Below are 19,467 nucleotides of genomic sequence, written 5' to 3'. Positions count from 1 at the left end.
AAAGGCAATCAAAACATTGCTGCTGGTCTGCCTGGAAGAATTCATAACAATAAGATGTCCAGAAACGTCTTGGTGTTTTTAGTCCACCAGTTGTTTGTCTTTCTTGAACAAGAGTGTGACTGCGGGGCGTGATGCAGCAGTGCAGCCGTGCCTGAAGTCCCCGTTCAATTATCTTCCAAATCCTCTTAGGAAGTAAATGCCGTATTGATCCGTTTGTTTGTCGTCTGATAATGGAATTGATGACCGCAGGGGTATTGACGCTCAAGCAGAACTTCAGCAGACAGATGGTTGTCAAAGCTGCTCCCTTCAGCCGACAAACATTCAAACCACAGCAAAGTTTCAGTCCCCTGCAACGACAATTGGTTGACTTTGCCATTTGAATCTAATTGAAACAGACTTCATATATGAAGAAGCCGTATTTAATCCATCATAAAATCACATTGCAGGAATGCTGATGTCATCGAAATCATCGTAATGGTCACAGGATGTTGAATCCATTGTGAGTTAACCAGCACTTCAGGTCGTGTTGCGGGGAGTGCTGAAGCCTATCGAAGCGGTCATTGGGCGAGAGGCAGGAATACACCTGGGCAGGTCGCCGGTCCATCGCGGGTTACACACACACACACATCTAGGGACAATTAACCTACTAAGAATGTCTTTGCACTGTAGGAGGAAACCAGAGTACCCAGGGAAAACGCACACGGGGACAACATGCAAACTCCATACAGAAAGGCCGCCCACAAAAAAAAACATTTCCTGACTAGATATGGTATCACCAATTCACAAGTGTCTAGTACAATTAAAAAAGAGAGATCCTAAGGTGAATGTTAAGTTAACCAAACATTCAATATTGTTTCTGGTTAAATAAAGCTTGAAATTTTGCTCCGACCCCCAACATCCATGCTTTAAACAACCGTTTTAAACTCGGCTTGGATTTTAGATTTTGCATTGTAGTGGGGAGGCACGTCGTATTAGACATAAGGTAGTTATGTGCATCACCATACATAATTTCATCATGCCACTTAGTGTTGGCAGTGCATTGGAAGCCATTCACTACTCCGTCATACAGTTTCTGAGTTTCAACGTCCTCCTCCACTTTTAAATGTCACCTCTTGTTAATAGCTAGTGTTCGTGCGACAAGAGAGTACAGTTGGAAACCTGAAGACACAGCGGGAGTAGAATAATGCCATAGTAGCCCATTAAAAGACACGTTTAGGTGACTGTAGCTGCTTTGTAAATGTCATTGCTCCGGTCTATTTCTGTTGCCGAGCTACGAGACGTGTCAGACATGGACCTTGCAGACCCCTGGCCACACTCCCCCGTCTGTCCAGCTTGTCATGCGATGCTGCTCACCCACCAGCCGCCTGAATGTTGAGCATTATCTGCCTGTCCCCTGCCTGTCATGTGGCATTAGTGCAGCAACCCTGGCCCAGGATCTGCTTTGACGTGTACCTGCTTGGGGGGTGACTCATCCTTTGTCCACACGCACCGTGGGGCAGTGAGTGGGTCCATGCAGTGGTGTTTAGATGGCGGGGAAACAGATGGGGGGGCTCTGCCAGCTGCCTATTAGCAAGCTACAGAATTTTAAGGAGACTGGTTTTGGTGACCCGTGAGTTGGATGAGGTGACCCCTGGACTCTCTTGGGATCATGGTGATGTTCATACCCAGGATTTAAGAGATTTGATTGACTATTGTACTTCACACCCAGACTACTAAGCTTCTGAAGGTGTGGATCAAAGGTTTAAATCCACTCCTGTGTTGGTGGTCTTACTCCCCATATAGTTTAGAGTCAAATAAAAAAAAAACATTTTCCTAAATGTTGAAGCTCTGTCCAGTGAAGGGAACAACTGAACAGGGCTGCCAGTGTTTTGTCAGTGGGCTGGTATGCAGACAGAGGCTGGTGGATCACGACAAGAGCAGACAAGTCGAAGGAAGCTGAAGGTGATAAATCTAAATGGCATTAAGCAGCATGAAGAGGGAGTGTGAAGATGGATTGATGAAGTTTGTTTCGAGTCTGGCTGCCACAACATGCTTCGATTATCACTGTTTCACCATCTTTTCAGCAATATTACAGTGAGATTTTGCTGAGCGTGAGCGTAGTTATCTCGCATTCCATCTCGAGATGACGAGAAATAAACACGGTCTGACAATACTGTAGCTTAAAAGGGAAGCTAGCGTTCCCATAATGACAAGATGTTATGCTAAAGTAAATAAATAAAGCTGTTTAGCTTTGTGAGCTATGATGCAAACAGCAAAGTCAAAGTCAAGATTATTTTTTTTGTTGTCTTTGCTGCTCAGCCATTGCAGCTGACTCACTGCCTCAGTTAAGGTGGTTTGAATGTTTCACAGAGATTCATGTTCCACCGGCGGTTCTCAAGTGTCTTATGACTGATACCACTGATTATACGACTGTGTCAAGGACCTGCCAGAACTCTGCGTGAGCTTATCACACCATGCAAGTCTTTTGAAAGATGTCAGCTGCTAACGTGTTGAAGAGTGACTTTCAATGATGAATCGTCATCTCTCCTCTCCCATCTCGAGGATTCAATCATCATCGTGAATACCCAATGATCACGCTCCAGAAATCTATCTGTAGAGATGGAAAAAATGTGTGTAACTGAAAACATAGTCCACGCAGCTGGATCAGTCGTGGATGCACCTGCATGGCTTTCTTTAAATGACTGGTTCCCTGGCGGCGCGGCGATCCCTCTGATACTTTATTTCTTCTACCTCCCAGGCTTTAAGCTTATAGGTGACGTCTTGGCCGTGGTTTTGTGTATCTGGGCTCACAGCGAGGGGTTTTCTGCCCAGAGTCCAGTCGTGTCGTGATTAGAATGTTCTGTAAAGACTGTTTTCTGGCCCTTCAGCAGCAGCAGCAGCAGAGGAGAATCCAGTCTCTCACAGTTGGCTGCACCGACCGGCTGTTCGGGGCTCAGAGTTTCCACCTCTCTCTCCTGCCTGTGTGTTTTGATAAATGAAAGTTCTTTAGCCCGCTGTCAGGCTCCTCACCCCGAGAGAGTCCTCCTTCTATTCTCACCCCACCAGCAAACCATTTTGTCGCTTTGGCTGAGAAATGACTGCGGAGTCGTGGCTGCTGGTGAGTGGAACACCCAAAGAGGGTAGGGGTGGATATTGGCCCCGACGGAGCCCGAGTCAACACTTGTTTCTAATTCTCTCTCCAAATGTAGCTCTTAATTGCCCCGCTTGCATCGCCTGCAGCGAGTAACGCACCGTCCGCGACCTTGATAAAAGATGAAGCAAATCCAATGTCTTTATTCTTATTTTAGCACCACATTACTCGAATATCTCTATAGGGAATAGATATAAGATATAATTTTTATATATATTGAGAGACTCGATCAGTCAAGCCAAAGTGAGTCATGCATTCTGTGTATTTATTGGTCAATGAAAGAATGACCTCTTATTCAACTCATTTGACGCATTTATTTTCTGCCACTATGAAGGCTGTTTGCTGCAAAAATAAAGTAAAAAAAACATTAAAATTAAAGCTTAAATGAAACCTCCTTCGTATGAGTTTCCGGAATAAGTAAATTCACCATGGCACACAATTTCATACGGTGTATATCGAGTGTCACTGCTCTGTCCTAGTTATTATTAGAGCTTTATTAGAGCATTATTAACTATTAAATGAGTCGCCATCAACGTAATGCGTCGGCGAGTCTTGCTGTCTTCATTCTCTTTTCCGTGCATGCGCGAGTTAGCACATGCACCCTCCATTTGTGGCCGAGAACGAATATTACCAAATATCCAATGTAGCCGTTCATTTTTTTATGTTTCAGACTTTCCCATATATATATATATATATATATATATATATATATATATATATGTATATATATATATATATATATATATATATATATATATATATAGTTTGGATAGTTTCGTTGTACACTCACTGCAAACTGAAAATTCTGTTGTCGCTCTCCAAAGCTTTAGAAGAACGAAAAACTTCATCACTACAGACTTTGAATCACACTTGTCACTGAAGCGTCGCCATGACGATGGTCAGGACCAGTCGGAACTGTCGCTTAGACATCGTGGACAACAGACAAATGATCAAATAAAGAGGAAACGTGTGAGACATGGGTCGGAAAATTAAAATAATTTCAACCTTTCTTGAAACTCTACCACTCTTGTCACATTCTGCTATTTGTTGAAGATTAGCATAGTTTTTTTTCACACTTAAACAATTTACTTTCTACTGATTACTTTACATCAATGGAGGTCCTGACCTGACACAGACAAATTGACTCGTAGGTGACACACAAAAAAACGCCAAGGAATAAGTTTGAAATTCATTGAAACAAATGGTCCTCAGGTCATTTATTTCACTGACGTAAAGAACGTTCAAATAACTATCAATAAACACAACTCAAAGTTGATTAACCGAACGGGTACGGTATTGTTCAACTGGCAGAGAGTGTGTTAGCGCAGCTGACATGGAAGAAGGGTACGTGCCTGTGCAAGGTCAGAGTTCATCAGGCGAGTGGAGGGGTTTTTAATTCATCCACCCTGTCACTATTCAGACCCGTATAATCCCCTAACCTGCTCCACGTCACCGCTGACCGCCGCCCTGAGCCGTCTGCTGCGACTTACACAGCTACAACAACAAACACATCTTCATCATCATTACGCCGCCTCAGTGTTGCCCTCAACGTCTCAAAACACACAAACATAGTCAGGCATGCGTCGACCCAGAGCCACGAGGACCAGCGTGGTGTTTCTAAGTCGAGTGTTGGACAGAGGTGGATGTCTCATTCCTGGAAGCTGTATTTGACTGGCTTCTTATGTTGTGAAGGAAGAGGTAAATAACGTACAATCCTAGGTGTCGTCGCACTGGAGAAGGGATTATATGGATTTAACGGTTGTCAGAAAAGCATTAGACAGCAGATATTTGTACCTTAAATATTTTCTCTGAGATGGCTGAGCTTAGCTCCCACATGAATGAATCCCCCCACCACACATGTGCATGGTGCTAGTGGTACTGTACACTGATAAATATCTATTCATTTTAAGAGCAGGAAACGTCTCCCTCCACTGAACAAGAGTTTTCTACTAGAAATGATAGAAAGCGGCATTCTAAAAACACATTTTATATTTATTTTGTTGAATCTTGGTTTAAAAAGTGATACATTTCTTATGATTAAAAAACTTTACTTTTCTTCGACTCTTAGTACTTATTTTTTTGTCCGTGTCAAACACAATCCTCAAGCCAGATCTCCATATCATCATGACCATCACTCAGCATGTGCTAGTCACACCCTGCTTGGCTTGACCCCCACGGAGATAATCCTGATTATGCTCAAGTGTGTAAGGAGCCCAGCGCTTTCACCCCAGACCCCTTATGACCTCTAACCTTTCACCTGCACCCTTGGTGAAGCAGCAGCAGGAGGGCAGCTGTCTGTGGTCGTGCGTGTCGGAGCAAGAACATCTATGATGGTATTCCAATGTGAGCGATACTTGTGCAACTATCTGACACCAAAAATAAGGGTTCTAAAACAAAGGAGGCTCTGGAAGAGGCCAAACAGTTTTGCTCATCCTAAAATGGTGGGGCAGAAACAGGGGTGAATAGTTTTCTGGGGTTACGTGGCCCATCTGGTCTCACATCACATTCTCTTTTGCTCAGTGATGGAGCGATGGATGTGGTCCAGTTTGCGTAGAGAGTTGTGGTCCGTCCTGCGCTGACCGTCTCAGGAAGCAAGCAACCCTCCTGCCTGTTAAATCCTCCTCTAGTCCCCTGTGCTTTAATTAACCTTTGCTGTCATCCCAAACCGCAGAAATAGGTTTGCTATAATCTCCCACCCCCCTTTCTGGAAGTGAACTGCACTTCTTAAATCTGTTTCTGCTGCTGATTTGTGCCGAGGAAGGCAGGCGCCTCTGATTTGATGTAAGGATCAGAGAGCTCATCTTTTTAGACGCACCAAGGGAAGCACACAGCAGCTGTGTCGCACGAGCCTGAACAGCGCCTGACTGACAGCATCCGGAAGCTCAGAGATAAGACCTTATCTGTTGCCAATTATTTCTCCTTCAGCAGGCTCAGGTAAGCAGCAATCATCTCCGGCGACACGTGTTCCTAGTCAATAGTCCTGGTCCCGGTGGGCGAGTAAAGCCTGATAACAAGCTGCTAAATCGGAGCAAACACAAAGCTCCGACGGGTCAGGCTGATAACACTTCATCCTTTTGATATTCTCTGTGACCTCTGCAAGCCTCGATAAAAACTTGAAAGTATGAGGCTACTTTTAAGCGAAAATTAACCAAAAAGGGAGAGCTGAAGTTGATCATAAGATCTGAGCAAAAAACTGAGTGACTGAGTAGAACTTGAGTCAAACTAGTTCCACACGGGCCTTGTCTATAAATGAAGGTCGATATGCTAAACGTTCAAGAGGACACGGAGGAAAACTCATCTGAAGCAGCATGTTGCTGAGTGCCAGCGGCCTTCGCCACAGTGTGAGTTCTAATTCAGACAACATACCGGGGATGCCTGGGCAGGTATGTGGGATTTTTTTTGTTCAACCCCACATAGAATCTGTCAACAGAAGCACCTCCACTACACAGTGGGGGAGGTCCGCCGAGATCTGTGGGCTCGATAGTGGCTTTTGGTATGTGGAGAAACGACACAAGTCTGAGACCTTTCATCTTCTTCTCAGATGCACAAAAATGGCTTCTATTGTCCATTTCTCCAGAATAAGCCCATCATCGACCGAAGCCTGTGGGCGACATACTTGGAATACAGATGATGACAACAGTGGAGCGGCATCGGGTCACGTTGGGGATTCAGATTACCAGCAGGTGTCAATCAAACTGCAGAGGCGGGAGCAAAAAGAAATCATCACCTGGGGCTCTGGATTGAAGGGGCCACCATGATCCTCACAGATGGTTATTACTTTTATATCCACTATATCTCTTTCAATTTACTCCGGTATCTTCAAATTTATGACTTGAATAACAACGTCAGTACCTTTTATCCATCGGAAATACAATGCCGGGACATTGAGAGACCCTGGATCTTATTGGTTCCACTGTGTTGGGGCCTTCTTTATTGTATTTTTAACATAAAACGCATAATTATTGACATTATTCGAGGCTGCAATTTTCCATCTGCTGAATCCTCACAATGAAGATGCTGAACGAGTGCACACACGCACCACCATGTGGCTGCGGGCGACCTCTTTTCTAATCACTGACACAATACAAATGCTTATCTGAACTACTTAGACCTCCGTGAATCTACTTGATCTTTATGTCTTTTGACATCATACCCAGCCAAATATTTCTGCCGTCATCTGTCAGCGGCTCATTGCCACTTTTTGAAGGAGTGTGTTTCATGAGAAATCTGTCTGAATGGAAAACGATAGGTAATTTCCAAACCTGCAGGAACTTGACAACTGTATTATGACTGCACGTCTGACTTCTTCATGCTCAGCTCTGTTCCTTAAACCATTAAAGTTCACTGTCTAAGTCACGTGTCAAACTACAGCAAATCCTTTGTTTAGATTATGCTCGAGTTATGTGCGATGTATATTATCGTTTGACTTAAATTTCAGATATGTATGGCTGCACAAATGTGAGCAGTGACAGGATGTTGGAAGGTGGTCATTCAAGGCGGATCCTGTTGCCTGGATAATGGGTTAATGTTTCAGCTGAGGCTTCTAGACTGCGCGATCCAAGATATTCTCTTGCCAAAATTGTGTTCTAAAATCCTCCACCTTCATTCGAATCGGCCCTTTCACGTCTATGTTGGATAAAAACCCAATTCTGACACTGCCATGGTGGTCTGTCTTGCTTTGGATGATTGTGGAAAACGTCTTAAAGCATTTTGGTCTCTGAAACAATGAACAAGGAGTGAAATGAATAGGGAATTGCTTCCCAGTGTTAGGTTTGATTATATTCTTAGTTTTTTCATGTGTAGTATTTAGCCCAACAATACCTCTATATGGGAAACCTTTCAAAGAGTCGGTGACCACGTCATAGATTATAATACAGGGAGCCAGTCAATTTTGACAAGGTTATTGTTGGAGTGGAAGATTTTTGTAGTTTTGTCAGTTGAAAAGTCTCCTGAATACAATCATGAGAATGAAAATCTGGAGCCTTCCCAACACTTAAGCAGCATGAGGGCCCCTACACTGAGATTTCCCTACGACATTGAGGCTTTTCCAGAACATTGGGTATTTAATTTGGCCCCTGTTTAAATTTATTGTTGAAAAATCCCACAGAGAACCTTGAAAATTGAGTCCTTTATTTTCAAAGGGGATGCTATATATGACTCTAATGTTAATTTAATATATCCACACAGAGCTAAATGGGTTTCTACTAAATCAAAAGAAGGACCTCAGTGTAGCACGGTTTAATTCAGTGACGTATCAGTTCAACACAGCAAAAATGTCACCACCAGGGCCCTAAATTTGAGGCACAAAAATGATGTTTTGCTGAGGCTTATCATTTTCTTTAAGGATAAATTCAGTATAAACAAACATGTTTAAAATCCTAATGCAAACTCTCCTTTCTAGAAGTTGTAGCTTCGTGTCTGCCACATCAATTTTGTACTACTTTCTGTGACTGAACACAGAGGAATCGAATTTTATCTTGTATTTTTTTCCATTTATTTCATCAACATCAAAATCTACTGTAGCATTCTGTGGTACAAACCCAAAGTGACGAAAGTTGTGGGTTGTCAGATGCTAGAAGCCCACGGCTGTCAGACCATAGTCTATTGCAGCTTTCAGTCGAGCTGACCGTCCAACCCATCTGTCTTCTTGTCCACTGAACTTTTCAATGACCTGAACCCTTTTACGATCGTGACAACCACTCAGCTGTGGCGTCTCGACGTAGAGTGCCAATGTGAGGCGCGGGATGATGAATGTGGCATGTTGGAAGGTGATGCTTTAACGCTGCACATCAGTACCTGAGCAGGTGTGATGCGACGGACACCTCTATGAGCCTGTAAAATCATGACATTTCATTGTGAATATAAAGAAACGACACAGTGTACGCTAAGTGTTTCTCAGATTTTTCATTGAGTCCTGCTTACGCACTGATCGGCTCAGTGAAGTCGCATAAATGAGATGCTGAAACCTATAAAACAAAGGGAGGTTATTTTTCCTTCATAACATATGAGGTGTGAGCATTGTACATTTTTAGATTTTGTTTTTGTTCCATTCACAATACTTTCAAATGTTCAGTTAGTCTTCAATTAACACTCATGAAAGTAGCAAGGAAAAAAAAACATTTATTGCACATCAGAAGCAGGGTTTCATTTCATATTAATGCTCTATGTTTACACCTGTTTTGCAACTTATATTGATTTTCTACTGCTCTTTCACACACATTGGATCGTTGGATCCTTTCCGGCGTTGCGGTTAAAGCATCTCATTTACATGTCAAGTCACAGTTGAGACAGGATTATGTGCAACAAACTATCAAGACATCAAGCTCTACAGTAGAAAAGTCGGCAACAACTTTTGGCGAATCAGGGACGAGGGACAATTTGAAGTGAACACTTGAAGTTCTTGACAATAAAAAGAATAAAAGTTCCAGTGGCAGTAACGGAAATACAAGCATCGCTGCTAGCTTCTACATTCGTTCATTGTAGTTTAAAGTAACCAGGTGGTGAAGTGTGCGATGTATTTAGAATAGTCTTGAGTACCGTCTTATTATTTCATCATCAGGGTTCCTAAACACAGTGTGTGACATTTCCATTTTGCTGCTAGTTTCTTTCTTCCACTCTCTTTGGAGACCAGTTCTAGCCGCTGTCCCTCTATCAAGCGCGTCTCATGCGGCTACATGGAACAGTGGGGGTGTTTGTCCTGCTCCTCTCTCGAGTGGAACTTGAGCAGGACCTCTATCTGCTTCTCTGCTTTTTCCAGAGAAAAGAGGGACATGAGTGCAGGCTCAACTTTCTCAAGCTCCACTTTCCCAAGCTCTGTTTGAAGGCAAGCAGATTCTCTTAACAGCTCGACTTGTAATGGGAGGAGCGGTCGAAAAATCTGTTTTCCGTTCACCGTTCGCCTCCCCTCTCACCCCGGGTGTAATGTAAACTCACCAGCAGTGATGCAGTGTGGGAGTCTTCTGGGAGCACATTCACTGGTGTGGGAGAAAGGATATTGCAATATATGATGTGAAGCTCAGTGAGGAAATCTCTTTCTTCAGGGGAACTGAACATTTCACAGGTTAAAATTACACTTCCATTCACCAACGGAGCCTGACAGAAGCAGGAGGTGGCAGAGGCAAACCAGGGTCACACGACTGGGCTCTGGATGTTTTCTGCTCAGTGGAAAAGGGACTCATGTTCTGTCACGACTGTCACAAATCCACAAAGGTGGATTCTCTGCTGGAAACCAGGACTGAGAAATATAATGAGCCTCTACTGTTGTTGGTAATCAGTTGCTAAATTGTGTGGCTGTCTTGCCTTTTTCAAGTAGAAACTCAAGACATCGAAGTGACTCCTGGATCGAGTACCAGCTACATTTACACCGATTCACTTTTTAAAAAAGTTTCTTTATTTGTTTGCCTTTTACATAAGTGACAAATTGTCTCACAAAACATAGAAGAAGGAAAAGATAGGACCGTGTTTCATTTAAAAATGGTGCGACAAGGAAGAAATAATGCATTAAATATTACTGATAAATATGATTTATTTATATGATAAATCTGATTTAATATTTTCATTATGTTAATGATGATAAAATATTGTTAAATTTCTATTTTTAAATTAACTATAAGAATATAGTTCTACTTAAAATATGATTTCTGGTAGTAAAATAATATTTTGCAAAAAATATATAATAAAATTAAAATTGGAGAATTAAAAAAATAATTTAACACTGAAAAATGAAATTAGCAAAAATAATACAACTTTGATGTAACCAACAAAATATTAAATTGGAGTAACAATTGGTCAGCTGAGAAGGAAAAACATATACATCTTTGGTTTTTGACAGTCATTTGCACCAGGATTTTCCCAGCGGTGCTGTAGTTCAGTTCTTAAATGAAACTCTCAATTCTCAAATACATCTGTCATTGACATTTAAAAGTCATTGCTCTTTGGTCATGCGATGTATATGAGTGAATACCTTTCACGAGAGTCCAGCGACTCAGTTCTGCTTGTTAAAGCACTGCCTCCCCATAACTCTTCACCAAAGATGAAATGATTGCAGGATCGGACTCAGAACAGCCACAACCCACTGTAAAAATGTGGCTTCCGTCTTTGTATCTTTAGCGTCAGTAACAGTTTTAATGCCTGTAATTATTGCAAGGACGGGATGTGGTTTTCTCCCACTGACTTCCAGATATTAATACAATCAAAAAAGTGTTGTTAAGCTGAGATATCAATTTTCAACCCAGCTCTTATATGAATTCATTTGGCAGTTCCCTAAATAGATGTGTTCCTGTGTTGTGTGGTGTCTTGCAGCCTGTCGGTTTAACCTGGAGTTGAGTTTTAGTGCTATAACTTGTGTACCCTAAAAACACTCATCTTTTCAATGGCTCATTTAACCCGTCTGTGTATGGTGTCTTTAACTTGTCAGTACCTCTAGATAATGGGATAAAAGTAAAGCAGGACTCCATCAATGGCAAAGTAAAGAGAGCCCTTCTGCCATAACCAAACAACCTTCACACTTCTCCTCTCTGACCAAACCTGTGGTTTCTCTTTCCGAGTTTGACAGTTATGTTACAACCACAGCTCCAGCAAAACCCTTTATTTTCCTCTTTTTGTCTCATTACAGAGTTAAAGTCCACCGGTACTGCACACCACTTTTCCTTCTTGCTGAACTCCACCGATTACCGAATCCTGCGCATGGATGAAGACCACGACCGCATGTATGTGGGCAGCAAAGATTACATCCTGTCTCTGGACCTGCACGACATCAACAAGGAGCCGCTCATTGTGAGAAGCGTCATGTGGAAATAATGCCGGCTCCACCGAGTTGCTGAGTTCCTTTCTGTCTTTCAGCTCCACTGGCCCGTCGCTCCTCAGAGGAAGACTGAATGTGTCCTGTCGGGGAAGGACACAAACGTGAGTATTCTAGGACACTCGGCAGCAAATGCTTCATGTCCCGTGATCTGCAAGTAGCATAAGAAGAGCATAGCACAGATTAAAACCCAACAAAAAGCAGCTTCTCCTTTTTTTATAATCCAAGCAGGCTGAAAATACTCCACACGTTTATGTACTGTGGTTCTCCGTCGCACTATTATTGTTCACGGCTCGTAAAATTCACGTCTTCAGACGGTTGACGTACCTAAAGAAAGTTTTCTGATTATAAAGTTGGTCAGCGATGAGGGTTCAGAATAACAAGGGCTGACAATATGCAGCCTGAGTCAGCAGATTTGGGATAAATCTCTTTTAAAACCAGACCATGGGCGGCAAGTGATCCTGGAAGAGTTTGTGGTGACTCAGTCAGACAATTTTAAATCGCAGCTACCATGCTCTATTGACACGTTGGTCACAAAACCACGTTTCCCAAGCTACTCCCTTCTGTCCGAAGCAAACCGTCTGGCAATGTTGCAATTTTCGTTATGAGCCTGTGAACTCCAGGGTTACTTTCATGCAGCGGTACTCAAATATCTCATATTTGTGGTGGCAAAACTTTAACTTTTAAACCTCAGCAGAGCCGGCAACATCATCAAGAACTCGTCCCACGCCAGTAACTCTCTGTTCGACCTGCAGACGGGACAGGTCACAAAAAACCAGGACAAACAGACTGAGAGATGGCTTCTTCCCGAAAGCTATCTCAGTAGTGAACAAAAACAACAAAATATACTGATATATTACTGATCATATTGATCATCGCGCAATAGAGAAATAACTGTGTGCAATAACAAACTCACCAAAGTGCAATTCATGTGCAATAATGCATGTTTACATCCAGATGAGTGCCACTATGTTATTACGCTCTTTTTACTGCTGCTACTTGTGTATATGTTACTTATTAGTACCTACTTGTTGTTTTTTGCTCATGCGTTATAGTTTTGTTCCAAGGGAGTAGCGCTCAAGGACAATAATGGCTGTTCTATTCTATTCTATTCTATTTAACAACAGGTCTATCATCATCTCTTGCCTTCCTCCTTTCCAGTTCACTACTTATGCTAAAATTGTTAGCATGCTAGCCCTGAACTGATCCTAATAAATCCTGTGTACTTTCCTGAACACATCTTCTTTTGTAATTTCCATTTACAGACGTCTGAAGGATACAAATTAATGTGCGTACCCCAAAACAAGCCAAAGAAATAATGTGTTATTTTCAGAGCTGTCAATGATTATATTTTTAATCGCGATTAATCGCACTAAAGCTACAGTTAAGTCGCAATTAATTGCAAATTAATTACGCTTACAAATGTTTATTTATATATTTATCAACATTACAGCCAATAATGCTTTACTTATGCAAGTATTTGTTACAACAACGATAGCGGATTCCTCCAACAATTAACATCAGCCTTGTCTGAAGAAGCGTCTGGCGTGACTTTAAAACTAAACTGACAATGAAGAGAGCGTTTCACTGTCATCTCCACTCAGCTTCCAGATTTCCACGCTACAGAACGGTCGGAGGGTCATTCAAAAACGCACGCAGAGAAGCAGCTGGTCAAACTATCGAAAATATTAGCAACAGTAAGATCGACTCCAGTTAACACGTTTTTCTGACTTTGACTGCCCCGGTTATTTTTCATTTTGTAGCTCGTCCAAATCTTTGACCTTTTGTTGGGCAACTGGGACAAAAAGGAAAAATCTGTTAAGGAAGCGTATTCAACAAACTCTCCCACAAAGATGAACTCATCTTTCAGACTGGTGCTTCTAAAAAGTCATTCTGTTTGGATTCAATTCACATAGATCCATCATTAAAAAAAAAAAAAAAATCAGAAATCGCCTGCACTCTCACACGCACTCCAGCATCGTTCGTTAGCAAAGTGTTGGCAGGAGCAACGAGCACCAAGGGAGGGATGAGGTTCTGGCTAGTAACCTTCCTCTACTGTCTACTGTCGGCCCAGACACCCAGGCTGCTGTTTATCCATCTGGAATGTTCATTTCTGTGTGTTTGGTGACCCACACTTTCTCGCTGCCTCCGGCTACACTGGACTGGCCTGGTTGTGTGTGCGAGCACTTTTCTCTGGGTTTGAAATTTCATCAGAGAATGTAGAAATAAATGTGGCTGCTGGGAGAGGACCTGGCAGTCGGTGGTGCTCTTCTGGGAATGACCGATGATGACAATTCTGAAGCCATTCCGGGGAGATGTTGGTTCAGGCTGGGGGTCAAAGGCAATCATCCCCACCTCGCAGGGGGAGCGTTTAAACTCCATACGCTTCTTCAGATATTGTCCAAGATCGCCATCATCTTGAAGTCAGGTCCATCCTTTTCTTTTCCTGCCAGCTGTCACTTCCAGCCAACAAGATGGACTAATCCCCCAAATCCTGCGTTTTCAGATGGCTTGATTTGCAACCAAAAAGCAAGACAGCTGGTCGGCCCGACCCAGATTAGAACTCAGCGCTGCAAGGATGCGACCAAAATTGCTCAGTCTTGCTCAGAAACAAATGAAAGTAGGTAATTTTGAAACATGGATGGGGAGCCCTCTGAAGAGAGTGTCTGCAGGATTTCATCAAGAGGGGAAGGGAATTCAAGTGGTGTACCACACGGCTGTGTCCCGGGGCTCCATCCTTCCCTTTTAAAAATGACATTTTCATTTTAATTTCATCACTGTCCTTTGAGTCCAGACCCTCCCTTCCCCTCCCTTTACTGCAAACCCTGGTGCTCACGCTGAATTATTATGACACCAACTATACAACTCCAAATCCAGCAGCCCTTCTGTGTAATTGATAAATCCACCTCTTCATTCAAGTATGTGGGTGTCATCCTCGACAGCATTATCTCCTTCAAAGCCCACGTTGGTGGCATCGGCCGCTCTGTGCATTTCCATCCACCTTCTTCACGGCCCTCTAACAGCACTCGGGTCGTGCTCTCTTCACATTCCACTGTGATTACTGTACTGCTCTTCTTTGGTCTGCCACAAAAATCACTCCATAAACCGCACTTGGTCCAAACATCAGCTGTCTGCATCATCACCGCAACATCTTCCAGACAGCACATCACTGCTGGACTCAAACAGCTTAGCAGTTTTCTCACAGTATCCTATTTAAGATGAACCTGCTCCATGTAATTTAGAAATGACCTCTATGTTTTCTTCACTAGCCATATGCCCCGAGCAGCCCTCACACTGATACCTTGGCTTTGGGTACCGATGAGGTCTTCTTCATATGAAGTTATATTTATTTATTTATGAACAGTGAATAAACAAATAACTCCTATTGTGATTGGCTAGTGGACTTTTGCATCCTATACTGTTGACAGAAGCAGCCTTCCACGTTGAATGTTGGCATTTTAACAGATGAAAAAAACACAATGCACTTTACGTTGATAGTACATCCGCAAGGTGAAGGGGAGGGTGAGGCGCAGGGATAAGTTGAGACTCTGTCTTCACTGAATTACAGTGGCTCTCACTAGATTGAAACGCACAGCTGTTTGAGGGGCTTTAAAATAGCAATTGACACATTGTTACATGTAGAATGAAAGGAGCGCCATCACATATATACACATATATATATACAAATTTGCAAATCGTTATGACAAGTTACTGTAAATGTAGCTCATAAGCAGCTGGATGTTTTCATGAAGAAAGTGGTGAACCCCACACTTATATGCTTTTAAACCTACTGCTGACAATAGTGTGTTGTTTGTTATTAATCTTTAAACCAACGCTAGTTCAGCTCTGACTGGAGGAATGAGTCTTTAAGAATTTTTATTTGTGTGCTCTCTCCCTCAGGGGGAATGTGGAAACTTCATCCGTCTGATCGAGCCCTGGAACCGGACCCACCTGTATGTGTGTGGAACTGGAGCGTACAACCCCATCTGCACCTACGTGGACCGGGGACGCAGGTCACAGGTAACCAAAGACAAAGCTGAGCAGCCGTGGAGGCACTTTGACCTGCACGCTGCGCTCTTCTCATGAACCGTATCTGTCAATCAATCTCAGGTCAAACATCCTCCCTCCTCAATTTCATGGGTTCATTTCTTGTTCCGTCACTCGCTGTCTGGTTCTCATTGGTTTGTGCCGTTTCACGGTCTGGTGCCTCCCCAGACAAATCGTCATTTCTTCCGGGGTGAAGATATGATTGTGAAATGTCAGTGAGAACGTTTAGTAGTCGCAGCAACAATCCTTCTCACCGCATCACCACGGCAGACCATGTATAGAACCCCCTTGTTCTCTGGTCCCCCTCACCTGTTTCCACACAGCAGCGTCTGCAGCTCTGTCTTTCTGTCTGGCTGAGAGGCTCTGAAAGGCCATCACTACTGATGGAGCTTCTCATCCATCATCGGCCTTGTAGCGCCCCTCTCTTCCTCCGTCCCGGCCCCCTCCCTCACGCCAAGTCGGTGGCCACACAGCTGCTCCTTCCACCAGTCCCCACACACTTGGGTTCTGGACTGGACCTGTTTAGCCTCACTGTTTAAATGCGAGGTCGCATTTCAATGTAAAGGTCGCCTCTCCTCTTGTCAGTCATTCATCTCCCATAGCCCCGAAATAAGCTTGTTTACCTGACTCAGTAAAGATTATCCCTGAAAACAATGACAAGAACAAATGCTTTGTTGCTAAGGAGAAACATCACATCACTCATTTTAAATTGGGCAAAAGTAAATCACATGAAAGCTGCTGATGTATATACTGGAGCGTATTGTTTAATACTCTGATAATGACTTTCAACCTTTTTTTTTATTAGTTGGTGCTCTTTTTAGTTATATTATGAATTTATTTTTTTGCTACCACTTCCCTATTATTTTCACTTTTTCACTTTAAGCCACGGTTCTTTTTCGAGTCTTGCTCAGTAAATTGTGGTCATCATTTTTATTTTCATCTTTTTTAATCTTTTTATTTTATTTTTTTCTGAACGAATCATTCAATGCACCGTGTCTTTCTTTGCAGGGTTCCCTCTACTTACAGGGATCTAAAGCAGGGGGTAGAACCAACCGGGCAGCAGACTACAGCACATCTGATTCTTTGGACGCAAAGGTGAGGCAACAATGCAAGTTCTATGTTTGTGACTGAGCTCTTACTTTGTGACTGACTAGAGTAGCAAGCATAACAATAACTTTAAGCCAGATAGATCAGGTCATTTTGCTATTGTTATTCAAAAACTGCATAATAACATTAGAAAAATACAAACAAAACTTAGAAAGGACTGGGAGAAAATGAAATGAAATGACATAAGCTTGAAAATATTGACAGCTGAAGGGTTTACTAATGCAGCAGGTCATTTCTTGATGGTTAGTTTTATGTTGAGGATGGGGTCCATATAAGCAAGTGACCCTGATATGGCCCCTGGTCACATCTGCCCTTCAGCATTCACCCCAGACACATCTGGCTCTACCGTTTATGAACAAAAAAAGAAGCTCATCCCTGAAGCAGCCGTGATGTTGATGCAGATGTTGAAGAATCCATTTTGCAGCATAATTTTTGTGTGAGCGAAAACACCATGGACGAGTTATGTGGTAGAACTAACAACCAAGAGTTTGCTGGGCTCGCTGTCGCTGTGCTGTAGAGTTCAATTCTAATGAATCTAATGAATTCTTTCAGTATTTTCAAAGAGCCACTGCTCAGTTCCTGACACTCCACTATACCCTTTTAAGCACATCAGCTCAATAAATTTGCTTCTGAATGACAAAGAAAAGCAGGAGGGATATTAAGAGTGTTTTCATGATCCTTCACTGGAACACAGGAGTACATTTTTCGTCTGGAACCCGGTAAAGTGGATTCGGGAAAAGGAAAATGTCCTTTCGACCCCAAACTGAACAGCGTTTCTGCTTTGATCAGTGAGTATTCTTTTCTTCTCCCCACAACACGTTGAGACAGATTCAAACAGCTTCTCTGCCAAACAAAGAGCATCTGTCTCATGTCTACAGTAAATTACAGTTCCTCCTGGAGCCCCCGGCACATCAGATTTGCTAATGGTTGTGCATTTTGGGATGAATTCTGAGGAGAGACAGTGCTTGTTTTGTGAATTCTCTACATTTTCGGTCCTGTCTTTTATTGTTCACGTGTCGGGTGGGTGGTCTGGTATCATCCGCTCGAGCAGGTGGTCAGGCATTTCTGTTGATCAGTGACCTATTGCCTCTTTGTGTGTGTGTAAGGCATGCGTGTGTGTGTGTCCATTGCTTCTGATATCCTCTTAAAATTCACATTTTGTGTCTAATTTAACTAATATAGCACATTTTTCTGTTGTCATTGTAGCTGGTTGTTTTGAGCAGCTAAATTCCATTCAAAATCGCTTGAACCCATTTAAATATGTTGTATTTGAATGAGGTTCCAAACACATTTAAATGCTCATTGAGTATGAGAGTTTGGAGACTGGATGGATGGATGGAAGTTCTATCCAAGTACACACATACGCCAGATGATCTGATCTTCAGCCTGTTGTTTACTTGCTCGCCACCACCTCACTGGTGTGTCTCTGTGGCAGACGGAGAGCTCTACGCCGGCGTCTACATTGATTTCATGGGCTCAGACTCGGCCATCTTCCGTACGCTGGGAAAGCAGACGGCCATGAGGACGGATCAGTACAACTCCAGATGGTTGAATGGTAACGTCTCAGTTTGTTCTGCAGCCAGCGATATTTCTGCCTGTCATCTCCCTCGAGAGTTTTTTTTCTCTCTGTCTATAAAGAAATCTTAGGCGGCTCAGTCCTCACAGGCTTGTTTTTGTATAATCACGGAGAGGAGTTACCGATTTCAGAATGTCACCATTTAAAGACCATTTAAACCAGGCCTGGCCAAGCCGCAGCTACCGAGCCGTATGTGCCGAACTGGCTGGGATTTTGGTCAAGTTGCTGTTGAGATGATGGTTTATACAGGAAATAAGACAAAAAGCAGTTCCGGCGAAATGTCAAAATATCGTTCAAAGACTTTGACTTTAATTTTGAAACATAAACAATAAACCTCGTCGCACATGCTCATTCAATAGCAACGTGAGTCGCGGTCCTAAGACTTGGAGCGTCGTCAGATCCACAATACCACAAAGGTATGGCACGTGTTTCACCTATTGTTTGTGGAGGTGAAGTCTGTTCAATTCAGTGGAGTGAAGATGAGACGCTCCAGTCTGCAGCGTCACTTACAAACACAGACCCGTGCCATGTTATTGGTGGCATGAGCCACATAAAAAAATAAATGACGCGCACATTTACGCTACTTGATATTTCAAGGATGGATCACGGTAAAATGTAAGAATTTTAAAAATACATGCACAAGAGACATACGGCAGGTGCGAAACACCAACCTTGTGACACTCTACACTATACACTATACTGCCGCCAAGTCATGTGACCAGCTGCTCAGGTGAAGCCTTATAGCCTAACATATCTGTAAGATGTGGCTCTTTTCAGCAACACAGTAAAACAATGTAGCTCTTAGCC

At 42.8% G+C, this 19,467-nt stretch overlaps 1 protein-coding gene across 2 annotated transcripts in view; it reads left to right on the top strand.

Annotated features, from left to right (window-relative positions):
* Positions 1-19,467, top strand: part of LOC128760757 (semaphorin-3F-like) — a 50,798-nt gene that overhangs the window by 18,232 nt on the left and 13,099 nt on the right. For both annotated transcript variants that reach the window (XM_053868403.1, XM_053868402.1), the window contains exons 3-8: positions 11,745-11,905; positions 11,972-12,034; positions 15,831-15,950; positions 16,986-17,072; positions 17,779-17,872; positions 18,520-18,639. In XM_053868403.1, coding sequence (XP_053724378.1) covers positions 11,745-11,905; positions 11,972-12,034; positions 15,831-15,950; positions 16,986-17,072; positions 17,779-17,872; positions 18,520-18,639 — 645 coding nt within the window. The remainder of the gene's footprint in view (positions 1-11,744; positions 11,906-11,971; positions 12,035-15,830; positions 15,951-16,985; positions 17,073-17,778; positions 17,873-18,519; positions 18,640-19,467) is intronic.

The sequence above is a fragment of the Synchiropus splendidus genome, chromosome 6 (genome assembly GCF_027744825.2).
Source record: "Synchiropus splendidus isolate RoL2022-P1 chromosome 6, RoL_Sspl_1.0, whole genome shotgun sequence".
NCBI lineage: Eukaryota > Metazoa > Chordata > Actinopteri > Syngnathiformes > Callionymidae > Synchiropus > Synchiropus splendidus.
This window is presented reverse-complemented; position numbering and strand designations above follow the sequence as displayed.